Source organism: Prionailurus bengalensis, chromosome D2, assembly GCF_016509475.1.
Source record: "Prionailurus bengalensis isolate Pbe53 chromosome D2, Fcat_Pben_1.1_paternal_pri, whole genome shotgun sequence".
In the NCBI taxonomy this organism is placed as follows: Eukaryota; Metazoa; Chordata; class Mammalia; order Carnivora; family Felidae; genus Prionailurus; species Prionailurus bengalensis.
The window spans coordinates 19,357,547-19,382,622 of record NC_057351.1 but is presented as its reverse complement, the minus strand read 5'-3'; the positions used below and the strand labels follow the sequence as shown (position 1 = coordinate 19,382,622).

The 25,076-nt window shown below is 35.3% G+C and overlaps 1 protein-coding gene across 4 annotated transcripts in view; it reads left to right on the top strand.

Annotated features, from left to right (window-relative positions):
* Nucleotides 1-20,440, top strand: part of IPMK (inositol polyphosphate multikinase) — a 68,255-nt gene extending 47,815 nt beyond the window's left edge. For all 4 annotated transcript variants that reach the window (XM_043596361.1, XM_043596362.1, XM_043596363.1 and 1 more), the window contains exons 5-6: nt 13,101-13,182; nt 14,663-20,440. In XM_043596361.1, the coding sequence (XP_043452296.1) occupies nt 13,101-13,182; nt 14,663-15,285 (705 nt within the window). In that variant the 3' untranslated portion in view covers nt 15,286-20,440. The remainder of the gene's footprint in view (nt 1-13,100; nt 13,183-14,662) is intronic.
* Nucleotides 20,441-25,076: the final 4,636 nt, after the last annotated feature.

The window sequence follows — 25,076 nt, the reverse complement described above, 5'->3', positions numbered from 1 at the left end:
CAGAATGGGAAAAGACGCTTGCAAATGACATATTGGATAAAGGGCTAGTATCCAAAATCTGTAAAGAACTTAACCAAACTCAGCGCCCGAAAAACAAATAATCCAGTGAAGAAATGGGCAGAAGATATGAATAGACACTTCTCTAAAGAAGACATCCACATGGCCAACAGACACATGAAAAGATGCTCAATGTCATTCATCATCAGGAAAATACAAATTAAAGCCACACTGAGATACCACCTCACACTGGTCAGATTGGCTAAGATGAACAAATCACAAAACTACAGATGCTGGCGAGGATGTGGAGAAATGGGAACCCTCTTGCACTGTTGGTAGAAATGCAAACTGGTGCATCCGCTGTGGAAAACAACGTGGAGGTTCCTCAAAAACTAAAAAGTAGAACTATCCTATGACCCAGGAATAGCACTGCTAGGAACTTATCTAAAGGATACAGGAGTGCTGATGCATAGGGGCACGTGTACCTCAATGTTTATAGCAGCACTTTCAACAATAGCCAAATTATGGAAAGAGCCCAAATGTCCACCTTTTTCTCCTTTCCGTTCTTTTTCTTGGCTACAGAAAAAAAAACATTATTTTTATCTTCCTTTCATTAAAAAAGTTATTGTTTTAACTATGTTTTTTCCCTAAATTTTTAAAATTCTATTTCACCTCATTTCACTTTATTCTATTTTATTGTATACTTTTTTTTTAATTTTTAAACTTTTTTTTTTTTTTACCTTTTTTCTCTATTCTATCAAACTTCTTTCAACAAGCAGACAAAAACACCTAGGATTTAGCTTCCTTTATGTAATTTTTGTTTTTTTTTTAATTTTTAAATTTAAAATTTTTATTTTATTCTTTCTTTCTCCAAAATGACAAAATGAAGGAATTCACCCCAAAAGAAAGAACAGGAAAAAATGACAGCCAGAGGCTTAACACAGATGTAAGCAAGTTGTCTAAACTAGAATTTAGAACCATAATATTAAGAATACTAGCTGGGGTTGAAAAAAGCATAGAATCCTTTTCTACAGAGATAAAAGAAGGCAAATCGAGTCATGATGAAATTTAAAATGCTATAACCGAGATGGAATCTTGAATGGATGCCATGGCAGTAAGGATGGGTAAAGCAAAGCAGAGGAAAAACGATATAGAAGACAAAATTATGGAGAATAATGCAGCAGAAAAAAGAGGGAAACTAAGGCAAAAGAGCATGATCTGAGAATTACAGAAATCAGTGTCTTAAAAAATGAATAATACCTGAATCATAGGGAGTCCCAGAAGATGAAGAGAGAGAAAAACGGGCAGAAGGTTTATGTGAACAAATTATAGTGGAAAACTTTCCTAATCTGGAGGAAGACACACATCAAAATCTAAGAAGCACAGACATCTCCCATTAGATTCAACAAAAACCGACCATCAACAAGGCATATCTTAGTCAAATTCACAAAATACACACAGAATTATGAAAGCAGTAAGGGGGAAAAAAAGTCCTTAACCTATAATTATGGGAAAACAGATCAGGTTTGCAGCAGACCTATCCACAGAAAGTTGGCAGGCCAGAAGGAAGTGGCAGGATATATTCAACGTACTGAATCAGAAAAATGTAAAGCCAGGAATTCTTTATCCAGCAAGGCTGTCATTCAAAATAGAAAGATAAAGAGTTTCCCAGACAAACAAAAACTAAAGGAGTTCGTGACCACTAAGCCAGCCTTGCAAGAAATTTTAAGGGGGACACTCTGAGGGGAGAAAAGATGAAACAAAACAAAAAAGACCCAAAGCAACACAGACTAGAAAGGACCAGAGAGCACCACCAGAAATTCCCAACTCTGCAGACAACACAAGGACAATAAATTCATGTCTTTCAGTACTCTAAATGTCACTGGAAAAATGCTCCAAGCAAAAGACCTAGGGTATCAGAATGGTTAAGAAAACAAGATCCATCTATATCTTGTTCACAAGAGACCCATTTTAGGCCTAAAGATACCTTCAGACTGAAAGTAGGGATGGAGAACCATGTATCATGGTAATCGTCAGCAAAAGAAAGTTGGAGTAGCCATATTTATATCAGACAAACTAGATTTTTAAAATAGACTGTAACAAGAGATGAAGAAGGGCATTGTGTCATAATTGAGGATATAATTAAGGGGTCTATCCACCAAAATCTAACAATTGTAAACATTTATGCCCCCAACATTGTAGCACCCAAATATATAAATCAGTGAATCACAAATATAAAGAAACTCATTGGTAATAATACCATAAGAGTAGGTGTATTCAGCACCCCACTTAATAGCAATGGACAGGTCATATAAGCAGAAAATCAACAAGGAAACAATGTTTGAATGACACACTGGACCAGACGAATTTAACAGATACATTCAGAACGTTTCATCCTAAAGCAGCAGAATATACATTCTTCTTGAGTGCACATGGAACATTCTCCAGAATAGATCGCACACTGGGATGCAAATCAGCCCTCAACAAATACAAAAATACCAAGATCATACCATACATATTTTCAGACCACAACACAATGAAACTTGAAATCAATCACAAAATATTTGGAAAGACCACGAATACTGGGACGTTAACATCCTACTAAAGAATGAATGGGTTACCCAGAAATTAAAGAGCAAATTAAAAAGTGCATGGAAGCCAATGAAAATGAAAACATGATAACCTAAAACCTCTGGGACACAGTGAAAGCAGTCATAAGAGGGAAGTATAAAGCAATCCAGACCTTCCTAAAGAAGGAAGAAAGGTCTCAGATATACAACCTAACCTAACACCTTAAAGAGCTGGGAAAAGAACAGCAAAGAAAGGCCAAAACCAGCAGAAGATAGGAAATAATAAAAATTAGAGCAGAAATCAATGATATTAAAATAAAAAAAAAAACAGAACAGATCAATGAAATCAGGACTGGGTTCTTTCAAAGAATTAACAAAATTGATAAACCCCTAGCCAGTTTGATCAAGAAGAAAAAGGAATGGATGCAAATAAATAAAATCATGAATGAAAGAGGAGAGAACACAACCAACACTGCAGAAATACAAACAATAATAAGAGAATATTATGAGCAATTGTATGCCAATAAATTGGGCAATCTGGAAGAAATGGGCAAATTCCTAGAAACATATAAACTACCAAAACTGAAACAGGAAGAAATAGAAAATTTAATCAGACCCATAACCAGTAAAGAAATTGAATCAGTAATCAAAAATCTCCCAAAATACAAGAGTCCAGGGCCGGATGGCTTTCCAGGGGAATTCTACCAAACATTTAAAGAAGAGTTAACACCTATTCTGTTGAAGCTGCTCCAAAACAAAACAAAACAAAACAAAACAAAACAGCAAAAACAAAGAAAAAAAAAATGGAAGGGAAACTTCCAAACTCATTCTATGAAGCCAGCATTACCTTGATTCCAAATCCAGACAAAGACCCCACTAAAAAGGAGAACTACAGACCAATTTCCCAGATGAACATGGATGCAAAAATCCTCAACAAGATACTAGCCAATTGGGTCCAACAATACATTAAAAGAATTATTCACAATCAAGTGGGATTTATACCTGGGATGCAGGACTGGTTCAATATCCACAAATCGATCAATGTGATACATTACATTAATGAAAGAATAAGAACCACATGATCGTTACAGTAGATGCAGAGAAAGCATTTGACAAAATGCAGCATCCTTTCTTGATTAAACCCCTCAAGAAAGTAGTGACAGAAGGATCATACCTTAAGATCATAAAAGCTGTATATGAAAGACCCAGTGCTAATATCATCTTCAGTGGCAAAAACGGAGAGTTTCCCTGCTAAGGTCAGGAACACGACAAGGATATCCACTCATTCAACAGTGGTGGAAGTCCTAGCCTCAGCAATGAGACAACACAAAGAAATAAAAGGCATCCAGATTGGCAAGGAGGAAGTCAAACCTTCACACTTCTCAGACAACATGATACTCTACATGGGAAACCTGAAACTTGCCACCAAAAAACAACTAGAACTGATCCATGAATTCAGTGAAGTCTCAAGGATATAAAATAAATGCACAGAAATCAGTTGCATTTCTATACACCAATAATGAGGGAGAAGAGAAATCAAGGAATCGATCCCATTTACAGTTGTACCAAAACCCATAAAATACCTAGGAATAAGCCTAACAAAGGTGGTGAAAAACCTATACACTGAAAACTATAGAAAGCTTTTGAAAGAAATTGAAGAAGACACAAAGAAATGGAAAAACATTTCCTGCTCATGGATTGGAAGGACAAATATTGTTGAAATGTCGATAACTACCCCAAGCAATCTATACATTCAGTGTAATCCCTATCAAAATAACACCAGCATTCTTCACAGAGGTAGAACAAACAATCCTAAAATTTTTTTTGGAACCAGAAAAGACTGCAAATAGCCAAAACAATCCTGAAAAAGAAAACCAAGGCTGGAGACATCAAAATCCCAGACTTCAAGATGTATTACAAACCTGTAATCATCAGGACAGTATGGTACTGACACAAAAACGGACACTTCTATCAATGGAAGAGAATAGAGAACCCAGAAATAGACCCACAAATGTATGGCCAAGTAATCGTTGACAAAGCAGAGAAGAATATCCAATGGGAACAGAGAGTCTCTTTAGGAAATGATGTTGGGAAAACTAGACAGTGACATGCAGAAGAGTGAACCTGGACCACTTTCTTACACCATACACAAAAATGAACTCAAAACAGATGAAAGACCTAAAGTTAAGATAGGAAGGCATCAAAATCCTGGAGGAGAAAGCAGGCAAAATCCTTTGATGTCGGCCACAGTAACTTCTTACTCAACACGTATGCAGAGGCAAGGACCTCATCAAAATAAAAAGCTTCTGCACAGCAAAGAATCAGCAGAACTAAAAGGCAACCAACAGAATGGAAGAAGATATTTGCAAATGACATATCAGATAAAGGGTTAGTCTCCAAAATCTGTAAAGAATCTTGCATACTCAACAACCCCCCCCCCCCGCAAACAATCCAATGAAGAAGTGAACAAAAGACATGAATAGACACATTTCCAAAGAAGACATCCAGATGGCTCACAGATCACATGACAAAATGCTCAACGTCACTCATCATCAGGGAAATACAAATCAAAACCACAGTGAGATACCACCTCACACCCGTCAGAATGGCTTGTTGGCAAGGATGTGGAGAAAGGAATCCTTCTGCACTGCTAGTGGGAATGGTAACTGGTGCAGGCACTTTGGAAAACAGTATGGAGTTTCCTCAGAAAATTAAAAATAGAACTACCCTATGACCCTGCAATTGCACTACTAGGTATTTATCCAAAGGATACAAGTCTGCTGTTTCAAAGGGGCACATGCACCCCAATGTTTATAGCAGTGCCATCAACAATAGCCAAAGTATGGAACGACCCCAAATGTCCATCGACTGTTGAATGGATACAGAAGAGTTGGTGTGTGTGTGTGTGTGTGTATGTACATATACATGTATATACACATACATATATATATACATACATGCATATACAATAGAATATTAATGATCAAAAAGAATGGAATCTTGCCATTTGCAGCAATGTGGATGCAACTAGAGTGTATTATGCTAAGTGAAATTAAAGAAAGACAAATATGTGACTTAAGTTATATGTAGAATTTAAGATATAAAACAGATGAATATAAGGAAAGGGAAGCAAAAATAATATAAAAACAGGGAAGGGACAAAACATAAGAGAGAACAAACTGAGGGTTGCTGAAGGGGTTTTGGGTGGGGGTATACACTAAATGGGCAAGGGGCATTAAGGAGGACACTTGTTGGGATGAGCACTGGGTGTTATACGTAGGTGATGAATCACTAGAATCTATTCCTGAAATCATTATTGCACTATATGGTAACTGAGTTGGATGCAAATTAATAATAATTTTAAAAATAAATAAATATTTAAAAATATTTAAATGATTTAATTTTCAGTTGTTCCAGTGTATTGTTGGCAACAGCTTAAAGTTTTTAGAAAGAAATGCTTTTTTTGAGAGAGGTACCTTTTCCTAGTCACTGATTCCTCTTTATTTGGGGAAAAGATACTTCTTTTTTAATCTTTATTGATCATATTGTCTAAAAATCAAGACTCTGTATATCTTTTTTTTTCTTTATAATACTGGATGATAGTAACTCTTCAAATATCTCTTTCCATGAATTGATTAACTAGGAAAGGTGTTTTGCTAAAGATATTTAAATTTGTTTGCTCCTGATATAAGTTCACATAAAATGAGCAATTCAAGTGCGCCCATGCCCAACGTGGGGCTTGAACTCAAGACTCTGAGATCAAGAGTCAAGTCACATGTTGGGATGAGCACAGGGTGTGTTATGTAAGTGATGAATTACTAAATTATATTCCTGAAATCATTATTACACTATATGTTACCTAACTTGGATTTAAATCATAAGGGGAAAAAAAAGGCAATCATGTGCTCCACTGACAGAGCCAGCCAAGCACCTCAGCCTTTGCTTGTTATTCTGCCCTACTCATGTCTCGCAGATTTCCTTTCCATTAAAATGTGTGTGTGTGTGTGTGTGCGCGCACGCTACATTTTTAGATGTTTTTAAGGCGTACCTTTTGATTTACAATGATCTTTGCTACTGACCAAGACTGGTCAGTGGTAGCGATGGAGAAGTTCTCATATCTCTTCCCATTCTAGCTTTAGGTAGTAAAGTGGAAATATATAGAAGAGAGAATATCAGTAAAGGAGTTCCACAGAAACAACTTAGTTTTAGTCTGTATGTGAAATTTAGATTCTCGTATGTGAAATTTAATTTAGATGAGATAATACACCCCTGATTTAGTAGAATGGTGATAGTTTTTATTTTTAAAATCCCATTTCTTGGGTACATTTCCTAACTTGTGGTTTACATAACTATGTATTTGAAAATTCTCTTATTTTTGTATTTAATTTACTCAGATTAATTTACTCATTTTCATCCTTTTTATTGCAGTACAGTTTATATACAGTAAAACCTTGTATTTGCATAACTTGTTCTGCGAGTGTTCCACAAGACGAGTGAACATTTCTAAGTTTTAACATAAACAAGCGATGTCTTGCAATATGAGTAGTATGTGATGCCAAACGTCACATCACCACTGAGGCAATCGCTCTCGCTCTCTCTCTCACTGTGGGATCATGGGTGATCATCTCCCATGCTCGGATGCTCAGTCTCAGGCCACGGTGTTTGGCAGAAACCAGTGATTTTTCAGAATGTTGGAAGGTGCCCACATCTGGTGCTAGTGTATTTTTTGTCACTTGAAAGCACCTATGGACAGTCCTTTGCTTTCCCATATAACAGTAAGCTTAGGAATGCTTTACTTCATTCTAGGTCAGGCTGCCTGCAGATATCAACCCTTTCCTCTGCTGTTTTATTGCCAGTTACATTAAATACAGTATACGACAACAGTTTATTAATATTGTACTTAGTCAACACCTGTGCGAGCATATACAGTGGCCCCCATGCAGAAAAAGGTTGAAAAGAAAGGCAGTGAGTGAGAAGGAGAGCATTACGATGGAAGTTAAGAAGGAAATCATTGAGAAGTAGGAATGAGGTATGTGAGTGAGTGGCTGAAACTGCAAGAGTTTATAAGAAGTTTACATCTGCATCTTGTCTGCACAGGAGGAGGAGAAAAATGTGGAATCCCTCACTTCACATAAGGTTAAGGGAGATCTGTAAAATGTGGGAAACAATGCACAATTTTGTAGAAAAGCACCACCCGAATGAGGCTGTAAGCGTGAGAGTGATGAATCTGTTTAACAACAATGCACTGTCACGTTTCTGCAAAATCTTCAAAAGGAGGCAACAGCAAGTGTCATTGGTTAGTTTCCTTTTTAAAGTTGCACGAAAAGAAAAAGATTCCATTGAGCCAATAGATGGCAGTGATTCCGTTAGTGAGAGTAAAAGTCCTACACAATAACCCTCTCTCGTCTCCCTCACACCAGCCACGAAGGTTTTCAAAGGTAAGTGCAGGTTAACTTGTTTATTTTTCTTTATATTTTGTATTTTCTTTATTATTTTGTATTATGTTGTAGTGTTATAATCATTTTTCTATGAACATTTTTGGGTTGTGGAACAAATCATCTGAGTTTCCATTATTTCTAAATTCGCTCTGATTTACAAGTGCTTTGGATTACAAGCATGTTTCTGGAATGAATTATGCTCACAAACCAAGGTTTTAATGTATAACATTGTGTAATTTTAAGGTGTATAACATGATTTAATACCTTTATATATTGCAGTATGATTACTTTAAGCATTAGGTTAGCTAACATCTCTATTTTGAGAATCCTTTTTAAAAATTATTTATGTGTATAGAGATCATGAGGTTTTTTTGTTAACACATTTTGAGTATACTGAACTGTTCTTATAAAAATGATTTTTTCTGTAGTCACATGTAATTTTTGATGTTTATAAAAGTGTCTTCTTCCATTTATAGTATCACTTTGCTCAAGATAAACTGTTTCTTTAATAGGCAATATGTGTTTAAGCACATGGTTGTAATTAAACTTTTTCAGTGAATTGTAGCATTTGAGGTAGATGGTAATTAGCTATAACAGACTAAAAGTTTTAAAATGTCAGTTTCTAAATCAGTATAATCTTATTCCTTCTTTAAAAATACTTATTTAAAATTTGAGAAAGTACATAGTTGTATGGTTCAGACTCCAAAAAGTATAGAAATAGGGGCACCTGGGTGGCTTAATCAGATAAGCACCTACTTTTGATTTTAGCTCAGGACATGGTCTCACTTTGTGAGATTGAGCCCCACATCAGGCTATGTGCTGATAGCGTGGAGCCTGCTTGAGATTCTCTGTTCTCTCTCTCTCTCTCTCTCTCTCTCTCTCTCTGCTCCTCCCCCACTCATGCTCTCTTTAATGAAAAACATAATAAACATAAAAAAGTATTGAAACATATGCAGTGAGAAGTAACTTTCCACACAGCATACTTATTATACTTTTTCCCCAGTGTATCCTTTCAGGGAGATTTTTAACATACACAAATACTGTACATATGTGTTCTTTTACCACAAAACCTACTTTGAACACTGTTCTATATCTTGCTTTTTTTCCCAGTTTACATATCACAGAGATCTGTCCACAGTGCACACTATTATTGTACCATGATTTAACCAGCTCCCTCTCATGAATCTGTTGTTTTCAGTCATTTGCTATTACAAATAATGTTTCAAATGAGTAAATGGAGGAAATAACAAAACTAAAAGGCATTATACAGAATGGGAAAAGATATTTGCCAATGATATATCGGATAAAGGATTAGTATGCCAAATCTATAAAGAATTTACCAAACTCAACAGCCAAAAAACAGATAATCCAGTGAAGAAATGGGCAGAAGACATGAATAGACACTTTTCCAAAGAAGACAGCCAGATGGCTAACAGACATATGAAAAGATGCTCAACATCACTCATCATCAGGGAAATACAAATCAAAACTACAGTGAAATTCCACCTCAACCTGTCAGAATGGCTAAAATTAACAACTCAGGAAACAACAGATGCTGGCGAGGATGTGGAGAGACGGGAACCCTTTTGCACTGTTGGTGTGAATGCAAACTGGTGCAGCCACTCTGGAGAACAGTATGGAAGTTCCTCAAAAAATTAAAAATAGAGCTACCCTATGACCCAGCAATTACACTACTAAGAATTTATCCAAAGGATACAAAAATGGTGATTCAAAGTGGCACATACACCCAAATGTTCATAGCAACACTATCAACAATAGCCAAGTTATGGAAAGAGCCCAAATGTCCATTGACTGATGAATGGATAAAGAAAATGTGGCATATCCATATACATATATATACATACATACACAATGAAATACTACTCGGTGATGAAAAAGAATGAAATCTTGCCATTTGTAACAAGGTGGATGGAACTAGAGGGTATTATGCTAAGGAAAATAAGTCAGAGAAAGACAGATATATGACTTTACTCATATGTGGAATTTAAGAAACAAAATATGAGCATAGTGGAAAGGAAGGAAAAATAGAGAAAAACAGAGAGGGAGGCAAATTATAAGAGATTCTTCAATACAGAGAACAAACTGAAAGTTGCTGGAGGGGTATTGGGTAGGGAGATGGGCTAATGGGTGATGGACATTAAGGAGGAGGGTACTTGCTGGGATGAGCACTGGGTGTTATATGTAAGTGGTGAATCACTAAATTCTAGTCTTGAAACCGTTGTTACGCTGTATGTTAATTAACTTGGGTTAAAATGAAATTTTAAAAACTTTAAAGAATAATAAATAAATAAATGATTAAACAGAGACCTACCTCATTCCACCAATGTGCTAGCATACTTATATGAGGGATAAGTTCCCAGAGGGGAATTGCTAGGCTTCTATGAATTTGTGATTTTAGTAGATATTGGCAATCTGCCTCATACAGAGCAGTGGTTTTGAACGAGGGGCAGTTTTGCTCCAGGGAGACATTTGGCAAAGTCTGAGGACACTTTTTTTTTTTTTTTTTTTTTTTTTACGATTTGGGGAAGGGCTGTGCTCCTGATATGTGTGACAGCTGTTTGATTTATGTGAAGTATTCACACCCTTTGTTCATTTTCCCCTGAGTAATCATGTCCTTTGCTCATTATGTAATCTTCAAACCTTTTCTCTGTGTCTTTTTGCCTTTTGATTTCTGCATGGCAAAAACACTGTGAACATTTTTTAAGACATACTGTTATGAAGGGAAATTCTGAGTTTTTGTTGGAAATACCTTCTCCAGTTATCAGTTATTCAAGGATTCTTCCATCTTTGGGGGACACTTTTATCATTTCCTTTTGTGTATTTTGATATTTGATGTATTTGGAATTTATCCTGGTATAAGGTATAAATACAGGGTTTTTTTTGATCAGTACTTAATCATACTAACACCATTTAATAAATAATCCATTTCCTACTGATTTAAAATACAAACTTATCACATACTAACTTCTCATGTATTTGATTCTAAAAATATGTTTTAATGAAATCACTATCTTGGAGATATCTGCACTCCCATGTTTACTGCATTATTAGCTATAGCCAAGATATGGAAACCAGCTAAGTGTCACCTAATTGAATGGATAAAGAAGATGTGGCGTATGTATACACACACACACACACACACACACACAATGGAATATTATTTAGCCACAAGAAAGAAGGAATCCTGCTGTGCAACAGTATGAATGAACCTAAAGGCATTTTGCTAAGTGGAGTAAACCAAAGAAAGACAAATGCCGTATGGTACCACTTAAATGTGTAAATTAAAAATAAAAGGCCGATTTAATGGAAACATTAGAATTGTGGTTCTTAGAGGTTTAGGGAAGAGGGGAAGTGGGGAGATACAGGTCAGAGGGTACAAACTTTTAGCTATAGGATGAATAAGTTCTGAGGATTTAATGTACAGCATATATATATGTGTGTGTGTGTTTGTGTGTGTGTGTGTGTGTATATAATTTGTCATTTATTCCTCAATAAAGTTGGAAAAAATATAAATAAAATATGTTTTAGTATCTGGTAGGGTGGCAAGGTTATTCCCTCATTATTCTTACTTAGATTTTTCCTGCCTCTTCTTTTTTTTTAATATATTTTGAGAGAGAGAGCACAACCAGGGAAGGGGCAAAGAGAGGGAGGAAGAGTGAGAATCCCAAGCAGTCTCCATGCTTAGTGTAGAGTCTGATGTGGGGCTCAGTCCCACAAACTGTGAGATCATGACCTGAGCTGAAATCGAGTCAGACGTTTAACCGACTGAGCCACCCAGGTGCCCCTATTCTTGTTCTTTTTAATGTGAACTTCAGATTTAGCTTATATTTAAGAAATTGTTTTGTTATAATCTCATTTTAGTTGTTGATTAAGTAGAATTGATATCTTTTTTAAATTTATTTTTTATTTTAATTTTATTTTTGAGAGAGAGTGAGCAGGGAAGAAGAGCAGAGAGAGAGAGAGAGAGAGAGAGAGAGAGAGAGAGAGAGAATCTTAACAGGCTTCATGCTCAGCACGGAGCCTGACTCAGGGCTTGATCCCATGAACCTGGGATCATGACCTAAGCCAAAATCAAGAGTCACACGCTCAACTGACTGAGCCACCCAGACACCCCAAATCGTTGTTGAATTTCGTCTTTGAGAACATGGGTATGTGTGTGTATGTCTTAGGAATGTTTTAAAGGTGTCTTTATATAGACTTACACTTAGTTTATGCTTTGTTTTTGCATTTGTAAGTGGGGTCTTCCATTATATTTTCTAACTGGTTATTTCTATATATGGAAACTTATTTTCTATTTACCAATTTGAACTCACCATTTGAAGTTTTTATTGTTTGTATTTTTCAGTTGATTTCCCAGTATACAACCATTATCTACAAAAAGTAATATTTTTTATCTCCTTTCCAAATTGTTTTACCCCTTTGTCTTGTCCGTTTCTATTTGGTAGAAATTCCAAGAACAATATTAGATAGTAATGATGATAAAAGACACTGTGGTAGAATACTTTTTCTAAAAACTTCTTGTATTTTAGGATGGTTGCTTCCTTAATTTCCTTAAAAAAAATTTTTTTTAATGTTTATTTTTGAGAGAGAGAGAGAGTGAGTATGAACGGGTGAGGAACAGAGAGAGAAAGACACAGAATCCAAAGCAGGCTCCAGGCTCTGAGCCATCAGCACAGAGCCCGATGCGGGGCTCAAACTCAACGAACCATGAGATCACAACCTGAGCTGAAATCAGATGCTCAACCACCTCAGCCACCCAGGCACCACCCCCCCTTAATTTCCTTTTTAAACTTGATGCTAACTTTTGGTGGATTGATACAGATCCACCAATATGATTCTTTCATATTGGAAATATTCATTTCTCCTTTTAAAGAATTTTCATCAATAAAAGATATAAATCTGTTAAATGCCTTTTTAGCAACCACTGACATGATGATAATGACTTTTTTCTTCTTAAATCCATTAGAATGAAATATGAGTAGATTTTCCCATCTTTAATTATCCTTGCTTTGCTGGATAAACACCACATGGTCAAGGGCTATTAGTTTTTAATATTCAGTGCTTTTTGTCACAGGTTTACCAAATTCATTCTGACAGCTATGAGACACAAAACCAGCACTATGGAAGAAGCTTAACGAAAGAAACTCTAAAGGATGGTAAGGGTTGAAAAACCATATTTCAATGTACAGTTATCAAAATAATTCTAAAGTAGTTTCAATTTTAATTCTTCTTTGGTATAATGATTCATTCCGCAATAAATAAACTTAAAAAAAATAAAAGAACCTTAAATTTACACAGTTGTACTAATCATAATTTCTGGTTTGTATTACACCAAAACCCTGGATCCATGAATGCCTTCTTTTACATTGTAGTTCATTTTTATTTAATAATATATTTTTAAAAATGAACATCTGTGAACCAGCCATATAGCCCAAGTCTTAGAACTAGAGGTTGTTTTTAAAATCCAAATACGTAGAGTATAGTATATTAAAACTACTTCTTACATAAGAGACTTTAAAATGTGTATTGTCATATGTAATGCATTTTTATCAAAATCTCCCATGTATAGTTGAGCTGTGTATTATAAGCTTCTAGTACTACATAATAAATGGCATTAGAAGTGTTTTAAATAAAATCTGCTAACATGCCTCTAAAATATTTATAGCCAAAATATTACAAAAGCAATGATATCTTAATAGGTTTCTGGAAATAATATTCTATTAGAAGCTTATTCTTAGCTCTGCCTAAGATAAGAAGGAGCTTATGTGTAATGTAGTTTGAAGAAAAATTTTTATTGTATGTATAGAAAATGTACATACTGTGATCTTAACAGTATTTTGCCTCAGTTTACTTAACTAATAGCCAGATAATATTCAGATTGGCTCTTTATTAAAATATTTTACAGGCTGATGTGAATATACTTTTTAGCAATTTCTCTTCCAAAGTAGGGGGAACAAGCTATTTAAAAACAAATCAAATTGCATAGACCTAGAAATTCTCAAATACTTAAATATGCATAAATAATTTTAAAAGAGGCCTAATAATCTGATAGGTTAAAACATGTAAAAGTCTCCATTTTGAATAACATATTCAACCTGAAGTATTGTTGATACCCAAAGCGAGCGTAACTTTTGTGAAGACTGATTTAATCAACATTATTAAGATCAGAAAACAGTATTATAGTATGATTTGGTATTTGGTAATGGGCTGTTGACACCATTACAAGTGGTTATGATTTGACTCTAGGTTTTAGATTAGCTCCTGACTGTGATTCTAACAAATAAGAAATCTTACTAAAAAATCTCTCACACTAGCAAATGAAGCAGATCTTGGAATCACATTCCTTAAGAGAACATATATAGAGAGAATTAAACTACCAGTCTGTGTGTAATGATTTTTTTAATCTAAATAGTATATTTCACTTTACATAAGTGTCATTTTTTTCTAGTAAGAGAATCTTCACTAGATATCAAATTGAGGTCCAAGTTTCTATGTCTGACTAGAATTTTGCCGGTTCAGTTTATTGTAAGGGGTAATGGGGGAGAAATTTGAAGAATTGTATCTAAGATGAGTTTACTTCCCAAGTGATAACTAGTTCATAATTTCATTATAATCCTAATATTTTCCTTTTTATAGGGGTCTCCAGGTTTTTTCATAATGGATTCTGCTTAAGAAAAGATGCTGTTGCTGCCAGCATTCAGAAGATTCAGAATATTCTGCAATGGTTTGAAAATCAGAAGCAGCTTAACTTTTATGCAAGTTCATTACTGTTTGTTTATGAAGGCTCATCTCGGCCAACTACTACAAAATCCAATGACAGAACTTTGGTAGAAAAGTTTTTGTCCAAAGGACAACTGTCAGACACAGATGTACTGGAGTACAATAATAACTTTCATGTGTTAAATTCCACAGAGAATGGAAAAATAGATGTTTCAGTAGGCAAAAGCTTGTCCAAGATGTATGCTTGTCACAGAAAAATGTGTTCAAAAAAGCATCACAGTCATACTTCATTGAAAGCTGAAAATACAGAGCAAGACAATGGGTGGAAAAGCATGTCACAGGAACGTTTAAATGGAAATGTACTTTCCCAACTGGAAAAAGTTTTCTGCCATCTTCCCACTGGTTGCCAGGAGATTTCAGAAGCAGAAGTGCGAATGATAGATTTTGCTCATGTGTTCCCTAGCAACACAGTAGATGAGGGATATGTTTATGGGCTGAAGCATTTAATTACTGTACTGCAAAGTATTTTAGACAATTGAAACCTTTGCTGTGGTCTTTTTAAGGATGGGGCAATCATAACAAAAGCAGCAGTCAATATCTCTATACTTGTAAAGCTATGTAAAAAATTTATATTGTGAGTCTACATTTTGTCTTTATACTTTTGGTAGAAGGGTTATCTTTTTTATAATCTTACTCAGGAAAACTATCTGTTCATTAGAAAACTATGAAGAATAAAAAACTTAGGAATGTTAAGCAGGGAATGTGGTGGTACATGGCTTAAACATCTATTTGGCTCAAGCAAAATGCAAACCGTTATTCAGTCATTAAGAGTTTATTTAGCTTTCTGTAGCCAATTTGTCATGAAATTTCTGCCCACCCAACCTTGACAATGAGCCATATCTAAACTCATTAATTTATTAGAACACTTTAAAAAATCTAGAAAGCACAGGTTGATGTCCTTAGCATTGCTATGAATGAAGTTATTAAAACTGGAGAAAATTCTACTTCAGAAAGTTAAGTACTGTTTAGGTTTTATATTAAAAGTTCAGACCAGCATATCAAAAGGTGCTTCTTAGTAAAGTGATTTAGAATTACTGCATTCCAAAAGCAGATTTTCTCTTTAATTTCCAGTTATTTGCATATTTCAAAATATTATATAAAGATAATTGAAGCGAACAACAACAACAACAAATTTCTTGGAATTAAGTTCACTAATAATTATTCTTGCCAGGGTTAGGAGAAGAAAAAGGGCATTTGCAAGGAACAAAATGTTTTCTTTTAAACTCTTAAATTGATGCAAAAATTAGAAAAAGTATTTACTATATTGTGAAAAATGTCATAAACCATATAATACCTTTTCCTACCTTTTCAAAAGGTAGATGATTGTCTTACTTTTCCTTTAAAGACCTTTTGAGAATTTTCTCTTTTAAAATGCATGTATTTATATGTCTCCATTTAGTCAAACAGTAGTATATATTGCTAAAAAGTGTTTCTTAGAATTCTAATAAGCAGTGAAGGACACCACCCAGTATTGTATCAAAAGTACCACGGGTAATTAGTGCACCTCTATAAGTTTGGTGCATATCTAAATCCATGCTTCTATTTCACTCTTAACTCAAAACAGTTTTATATCCTATTCCAGATAGAAATAACAATTTAAATTGTAATGAGTGGAAAAATTATTATCTGTATTATCTGTGTTTCACATCTACTACCCTTAAAAAAATAAGTAGTTATTTGTTATTGAAAACATTTAAAACTTTGAAATTAAATTTGCAAATATGTTAGATATTTATGAAAGCATTACTTGCACTTTGATTCACTAACACATCTAAGCAGTTAACAGTTTTGCTGTATTCTTGGAAGATGTTTTATATTTGTGAGCTGTTGAACTTTCTCCCCTCTTTTTCCCCTAGAATTACAAATTAAACTTTTAAATCTTAATGTCTTTTTTTTTTTAGTGTAAAGTATCACAATTTTGTGTTTATTTCACCTTCCCAGTCTGTGTTTTTCACAAATATCTGAGCACAAACAGAAGTACCAAATGCTCTATGAATTCTATGCTTAGTAACTCTAGTAAACCTGAATAACTTTAAAATTCATATACATTTTGTTACAGCAAAATTTGGTTTTAATTTTTTATTTAGAGTCAGAATAAGTATTTTCTATAGAGACTGCATATTTTTCTCTACTGCCTAAATAGGTATTGGCTGTAGCTTTTCTTTGTGGGGATGAATTTCAAGTCCTAATAGTCAAAAATTTTTTATTTTAATTTTTTTTCTCCCACAACATAGACTTTTGTTGTTGTTGTTGTTATTTGGACAGGGGTTCATAAGTCTGAAGCTCAGATAATTAACAATTTTGAGTCTTAACAAGAGGGTTGTTTTGAATGGGATGGTATCAGGCTATGTACAATGAATTTAATAAATTTAAATATTACCAGATTTTTTGCACATTTTAGCTCAATAAAGTGTGAATCAACTGTTCTAGATTTTCTTTATCCATATGTAGAAATATAGTTTTGTAAAAATCAATGTCTTTTTGATACAATAGATCATATTTTGTTTTTTAAATAAAACAGGAAGCGCTTTTGTCTTTTATTTTTCAGGGAAGAGATTAACATTTAATTCTGTTTGTTTACATTTTGTATCACTGTTACCCAGTGCCCATTTTATGTTATTTTATAAGTAAGCTTACATGTCACAGAATAAGTCTCTGTTTATGTAATCTACATGTGAATATTTTACTATCTAGCCCAGTCATTTAACATTATGCTGAAATTTACCACTGTGGGGAAGAATGATCACTATTCACCAAGCATGTTTAAACATGTACGTGTTTAATAAATAAGCATAATAAGGATATAGTTTGGGTTAATAGGATTACCATAGTTTATTCCCCCTAGGAAATATAAATAATGATTTTAGTGTATTTCTTATGGAATGCACTCATGATAAGGACTTTAAGAAATGGTGGATAGTGAATAATACATTTCTCTAATAAAAATTTAAATTGTGTAATAGTTTTATAATAAAGTATTTACACTAATATTTTAATATGGATGGAAGTTGCATAAATTCAAGTAAATTAAAAATTGATGATAAATGCTAAATATTTTATCTAAATAGTTTTTCAAGAAACAGTTGTGAAAATGTGTATATTAAATGGCTCTAACGTGGAACTTGTATTTTCAACTCAGTATTCATTATTCTTTGTTTTACGTGTCTGGAAAGATCGTACTTACTATGCCTCTTTACACTACAATTTGCTATTGTGGAGCTTTAGATTGTATTCAACTGAATAAGGACTTTTTTTATGATTTTGATTGAGTATAACTTACTATTTTATGATTTCCAAAATGATGTTCTTCATATTATCTCTGTAAAGTCTATATATTAAATTTGTAATAATATAGCTTAAGAAAAAGGAATTAATTTTCAGAGATATTTCAGTTGTAATTTTCATATTCATGCAACTGAAAACATTTGTTTCTAGGATTGGGAATACTGAGAAGATATGGGATGAAAGAAGATGGTATGTAACTGTTTTATTTGTGAAATTACAGAAATTTTGTCCACTGTTTTTAAAACATTGTCATCATTTTAGTACTCTTTTAGCAGTTAGGCATTTGATACTTTAAAACTTGATTTGCTCTTAAAATTGTTTACAATGCTTTGTAATAATCTTCCTTATCCTGTGCCTTTAACCTTGATTTGATATGTTTGTAGCCTCAGTTATCCTTCCACTACATCCTGTAATATTTTTATAGCCCAGGCATCAGTTTCTTTAAAAAAAAAAAAAAGTGTCAATTTTATCATGTAAAGAGGTAGCAATTGTCTATCGATGCTTTGGAAAGACAAGTAGTGTTGCCAATGGAGGCCAGGCTTCTTAATTCATTCAAAAATATTTACTGGATTTCTACCATGTGCCAAGCATTTTTAGCCCCTGAATATACAGTTGTGAACCAATCAGACAAAGCCCTAAACATTTTCAGCATTCTGTCTAGATGGGGTGGGGTTGGGGACTTAATTAAAATAGAGATACAGAGAAATATGCATTTAATGATAAAGTTCACTAGCATTTGAATTTGTGTAAAGATAATTATTAAGCTGAGCTAAAGCAACTGACAATATGTTAGAAAGGTTAAAAATAATATGTTGCATCATTATAACCTCTATTTGACTTTTGGATTCAGGTAGCAATTATAGATAGCATAAAAAGGCCTTAATTTTTCTTTTCACTTTTCTTGCCAGTAAAGGTACGTTTATTTTTAGGCCGTCCATTTAGAGTAGTGTTTTAAAATAGCGTTACTGTGAAAAATATTCCATTACGTATTCAAAAGCAACTTACTGCACATTTTTAAAATTGTGTTTTACAATTTAGTTAAAAATATTTTAGGCCTCAATTTCATCTTCAAATCACTGGTATTTTAAATTTGGCAATGAATATGAAATTACTTTTTGATTTACAGAATGCTTGTATTATTAAACTACTTGTTAATATTTTAGGAAGATTGGAATCTCTGGCTTTTTGATGCTTAAATTCTTGTTATTTAATGTTGATAGTGTCTAATGAGAGGAAATAGTGTTCATGTGATTAAATAAATTATAATGTACTTTGAAGAATTTTTTTTTTAATTGTTAAACTTTGTCATCATGGGGTTAAAGTTTGGCCTAGTGTTCACTTACAGCGTATATTAAGTTTAATTATGAAGTGAAATAGTTTCAAGTAGGATGTGGAATGCACCTGCATATAAATGAAATTGGCGTGCACAAAGACACTTTACTGTAGGGAGCTGTACTGGAAGATTTATGAAAGCATGTGAAATTGCACCTAAAATTGTATTAGTGACTATGCTAAATTTATTGTACTTGATGAGTGAATGTATTTAGTGTAGTCAAAGTTACTTTGGTTTATATGTCTAAACAATGTCTCTCTTTTTAATGTGTTTGTAATTTGTATTATTGATGGGAGTATTCTTGGACTGCAGGGGTATTGTCAATGTGTGATTTGTGTTTTTATTTCATAGAGTCATCTAATGTGATATACCGATTTTTATAAGTGATACTTAGATAATTCTAATAACTGTATATTTGACAACCTATTAAAATGTTTTGCATTGGAACTTTTCTTCATTAATTGTAATATGCTAACAAATTCATGGTAGTTTAAAAATAATTTACTCACTCAACAAATATTTGAGTGCATGTTATGTATCATAAACTGCAGAAATCATTAGGGATTCAAAACTGATTAAGACAAGATGTTAACAGAAAAAAGCATACTCATTGCAAATGAAAAAGTATGTAAACTTTTTGCTTGAATATTTATTTTTCTATCAGATGTACTAAAATCTTTAGAACCAACCTTATAGGAGAAGTGGACTATAAGAGACACCAGTTGACTTGGCTGTGAAAAAAAATATACTAGAATTATAAAACTTTAGAAGTAGGTAAGATAGTTTTGCTTGTATTTGAAGTTTCACAAATCAGTTACTTAATCAGTGACCTAGTTATGTTCATTTGTTAATCAAAAAGAGAGGGTACTATCAAATACCTATCCTGTACTAGGCACTATATTTACCTTTGGAGATTTTGAAAAGCTGCATAAGAGATTTCAGAACATGTTCTTAAGATATATACTGTCTGGTAGAAAAAAATGTAAATATGGAATAAAATATTTTTGGAACTATAATTGATTCTTATCAATATCCAGCAGGGCTGTGAAAGAGAAGTCAGGTCTGATAAAATGCAAGAGGAAGAGTGATTTGTAGCTTCATTGCAATTGTGAGTCGTGGCTCCAGAAGACTGTATGGCATTCCTCTTTTATGCCTGCTACTGTGAACTGTGAGAAGAAGCAATACTATGGAAGTAGTTTAAGATTAGCTGCTAACTACTGAGAATAACAGGGAATCCCACCGCCATAGCCTCCTAGTTATAGCTAAGTATAACTAAATAGGGACGCCTGAGTGGCTCAGTCGGTTAAGCGTCCAACTTCGGCTCAGGTCATGATCTCACAGCTGGTGAGTTCGAGCCCCGTGTCAGGCTCTGTGCTGACAGCCCGGAGCCAGGAGCCTGTTTCAGATTCTGTGCCTCCTTCTCTCTCTGCCCCTCCCCCACTTGTGCTCTGTCTCTATCAAAAATTTAAAAATGTTAAGAAATAAAAGCTGAAATGGAATAAGTGAAAATAATAGTAATAAAATAAAAGTGAAAATAATCACTTGAGGATTTCATTAAAAATGCAGATTTGGATTCAGCAGAACTGGATGGGGTCTGTGATGTTCCTGGGTCATGGAACACTCTAGCAGCAAGATTTTTCAAAAAGTTCTTTAGTCATAGAGTGTTCAGTAGAACTTGGATCACTTTGATGCAAGCAACACAGCTGTTTGAAAGGCAAGAGAGAGTGCTGAGAAAAGAAATGTGAGAAAATGCAGCCAGCAATGGCTCAAGTTAAAACTGACCATTCCCAATTGGAAGAAAAGTTCATCAGCTATGTCAGGCCACTAAACTTTCCTCCTACACGTTAAATTGTTCTCTAATAATAAACTAATCTTTTTCTATTTGTGCCATTAGCTTTTCATGGGTGTGAATGATGCCTACGTTGCCAATTGAAGAAAACAGTCTGCACATGCTTGTTAATTACATTGTACTGCTAAAGGCAGAAATCATGGTACAATTGGTTTGGATGCTCTGAAATGTTTTGAGTCAAATCTCTTTGTTTCTAAAAGAAGTTAAGTAGGTCTTTAAAATTGTTATTAATTAAGCTAATATAATTTGACAAAGTGCTTTGGGATGAGCACAAAAGAGATGGTGAATGTGGAAGTATCACGTAGACACTTGTTAAGTCTATGGAAGAGTAAACAGTATTATTTCAGACATTTTGAAGATTGTAAGCTTAAGATAAATAGGCTTAATTTATAGCTTATAGGGTTTGGATCCAGTTCAAAGAATATCCTTATTTTTGTGAATTTGTAAAGAAACTATATCATTACTTTTAGGTCTCATGAATCTTAACTTCCATTTGCCACTCCCTATTATGGTCGACTAATTAATCTGACTTATGCCAGAGGCAGAACAATCATAGTAATGGGCTAACCTGACCACTCTGTCAGCAATGATTGCTGCATAACAGCCTAAAATGTAAGTGGCTTAACAACTGTCCTTTATCATTTGTATGGATTTGCAAGTCAGTTGGGTGATTCTGCTGATCTTGGCTAGACTTATGTTTTTACAATCAGCTGGCAGGTCAGCTGAATTGGGGGCTGGGAAGGTGGCTGGATTGTGAATTAGTCTAGGATGGCTGGGATGACATGTCACATTCTTTCAGTAGGCTAGCCCTGGTATTTTCTTTTGGTGGTAGGGGTTCAAGAGAAGATGCTGAAATGTGCAAACAAGTTTCAAGCTTGTTTGAGTCAAGTTTGCTACTACTGCCAAATTCAGAGTCAGTTTGGGCAGATATGGAAGAAGGACACAATGCAATCAACCATGTGTTCCAATCTTAGATCAATTCATATAGGGCACAAAAATATGGAGTTTTAGCTTGTCATGGTCTATGTTTTCATCAGGCAGCAATGTCAGATTAAGTGGACAATATGGGCACTAATTGTGTTGATCAGAATAGGGGCAGCAAGATAAGCAGTATAGGCAAATTTTATTTATTTTTTTATTTAAAAAAAATTTTTTTTCAACGTTTTTTATTTATTTTTGGGACAGAGAGAGACAGAGCATGAACGGGGGAGGGGCAGAAAGAGAGGGAGACACAGAATCGGAAACAGGCTCCAGGCTCCGAGCCATCAGCCCAGAGCCTGACGCGGGGCTCGAACTCACGGACCGCGAGATCGTGACCTGGCTGAAGTCGGACGCTTAAACGACTGCGCCACCCAGGCGCCCCTATTTGCAAATTTTAAAATCTTGTTTGTTTTCCCTCTTTTAAAATTTCACCCCGGTTTCCTCTCATTACTTTCCCAAGGTGGAACCCTCTGGGTAGTCTCACAGTGTTGCCATCTTAAATTTGTAGTACTATGTTGTCATTTGGGGGTTGGTTGGTGTCTTAAGCAATCTTTTTCCCCCCAAGTTTTTACTTAAATCCCATTTAGTTAACATACAGTGTAATGTTAGTTTCAGGTATAGAATTTAGTGATTCATCACTTACATACAACACCCGGTGCTCATCACAAGTGCACTCCTTAATAGCCATCACTCATATAACCCATCCTTCATTTCCTTCCCTCCAGTAACTATCAATTTTTTTCTCTATAGTTAAATCTGTTTCTTGGTTTTCCTCTCTTCTCTTTTCCCTCTCTGTTCATTTGTTTCTTAAATTCTACATATGAGTGAAATCATATGGTATTTGTCTTTCTCTGATTGACTTATTTCGCTTAGCGTAATACTCTAGTTCCATCCATGTTGCAATGTCAAGACTCATTCTTTTTTATGGCTGAATAATATGACGCTGTGTAGTGTGTGTATAGTATCCTAAACAATAGTATCCTAAAAAGTCTTGTCTTAATGGACTTACTTAGAGATGACTTAAATGTCAGTTTTCTTTCAAGTGTATATATGAATTATGTTTCTGTGACAAAAATTATGCAAAAGACATGTACTTTCTATTGCATATTATAGATACAGTTCCCTAGTTGGTGATAAAACTATTTTTTTAATTGAACGAGTACTTTTTGTTCTGTTTTTATTTTCATTTTTCCAACAAAAGTGGCTCAATTTTATTCCAGGGAGCTAGGGAGGAGCAGGGCAAGTGAGGATCTCTGTAGGAACTCCTATTGCTGAAAAGGACTGTCAGGCCCCAGTCTGTCTGGAAGCAGACAGCTCAGAGCCTGAAGCCTGCTTCAGATTCTGTGTCTCCCTCTCTCTCTCTCTCCACCTTCCTTGCTCGCACTCTGTCTCTCTCAGAAATAAACATTAAAAAAAAAATAATAACATCTCTTGTGGAGAGGGTTAAGAGTCAGAAGAATAGGGAGGCCCTAGGCTTGCCCCTTCCCCCGAACAGCTAGATAAATATCAAATCATTCTGACTCCCAAGAAATCGATTGGAAGTCTTAGAGAACAAAGCTGTACATTTACAACAGAAAAAAATGACCTGTGGAGGGTAGGAACTATACAGAGAGTTGATTTGTGGGAGAAAAGAGACATGGGTGCTTGGTGGGGAAGGATCCCTGATCACAAGCAAGTAGTTAGAGTGCAGGAAAGGGGCACCTGGGTGGCTCAGTCAGTTAAGTGTCCGACATTGGCTCAGGTCATGATCTCCTGGTCCATGAGTCCGAGCCCCGCGTCGGGCTCTGTGCTGACAGCTCAGAGCCTGGAGCCTGTTTCAGATTTGGTGTCTCCCTCTCTCTGACCCTCCCCTGTTCATGCTCTGTCTCTGTCTCAAATAAACGTTAAAAAAAATTTTTTTTAAAGTGAAGGAAAAAGAGTGAAAACTCATGCAGGGAACTGCACAAGAAAATTGTTCCCTGAAACCATTAATGGGAAAAAGGAGAGGGTTTCAATACCACCAGTTTTTTATAAACAGTGGAGTGCAAAGTCTGAAGTTTGGGAGGTCAGTGCCTGGAAGTGCTCCAACAAGGAAGGAGGGGAGAGCCTCAGGAATGGGTAGCACAGTCTGAGGATCTCCTGGGTTCCTCTGGGAGAAGCAGTTGCCCTGGTTGGAGTGCATTTTGTAGAGGTGATATGGCCTCTTCATGGGCAAAAGACCCTATGGGTGCCATTGAATTGCCCTACTAATGACTAAGGGCAGCAAACCCTGGTGTAGCCTGTGTATTGCAATTTACCATAAACTCTGATCCACTGCCACTGTGGGTTGTGTACCTATTTTCTGTGACAAGTCCGCACTGGCCACCGCACAGTGACATCCTCCTCTAGAGAATCAGTGGGGCCATACTGTGGGGGTCCCTGAAGTGTGGGGTTTTGAAACATAGCCATGCCTGAGATAAACTCCAGGAGGGCTGTGCTGCCTGGCAGTCAGCTCAGACACAGGGTGAAGGCAGAGGTCAGATGGGGGTGGGGGGGGTGGTGTGACTGCACATCTGTTAACACTTGAATTTCCCCCTCCAGAGACCAGAGTGGAGCTAAGCCATTTTAACCCTTAGTCCCTCTGCACTGATCAACCTCAGTGAGCTAAACAGCTTTCTTACACCAAGTCCCACCCCCCTGAGCTCTGAGCCCTCCAGGCCCATCTCCACTAGAGCAAATCCACCTAAGGATCAGAGCAACAGGCCCCAACCCCAGAAAACCAGCACAAACACCTCCCATGCAGTAGTTTACTGATCATAGAGTGCTGCAAAACTTCAGCTCTAGGGGAAACAGAATCTTGTTTC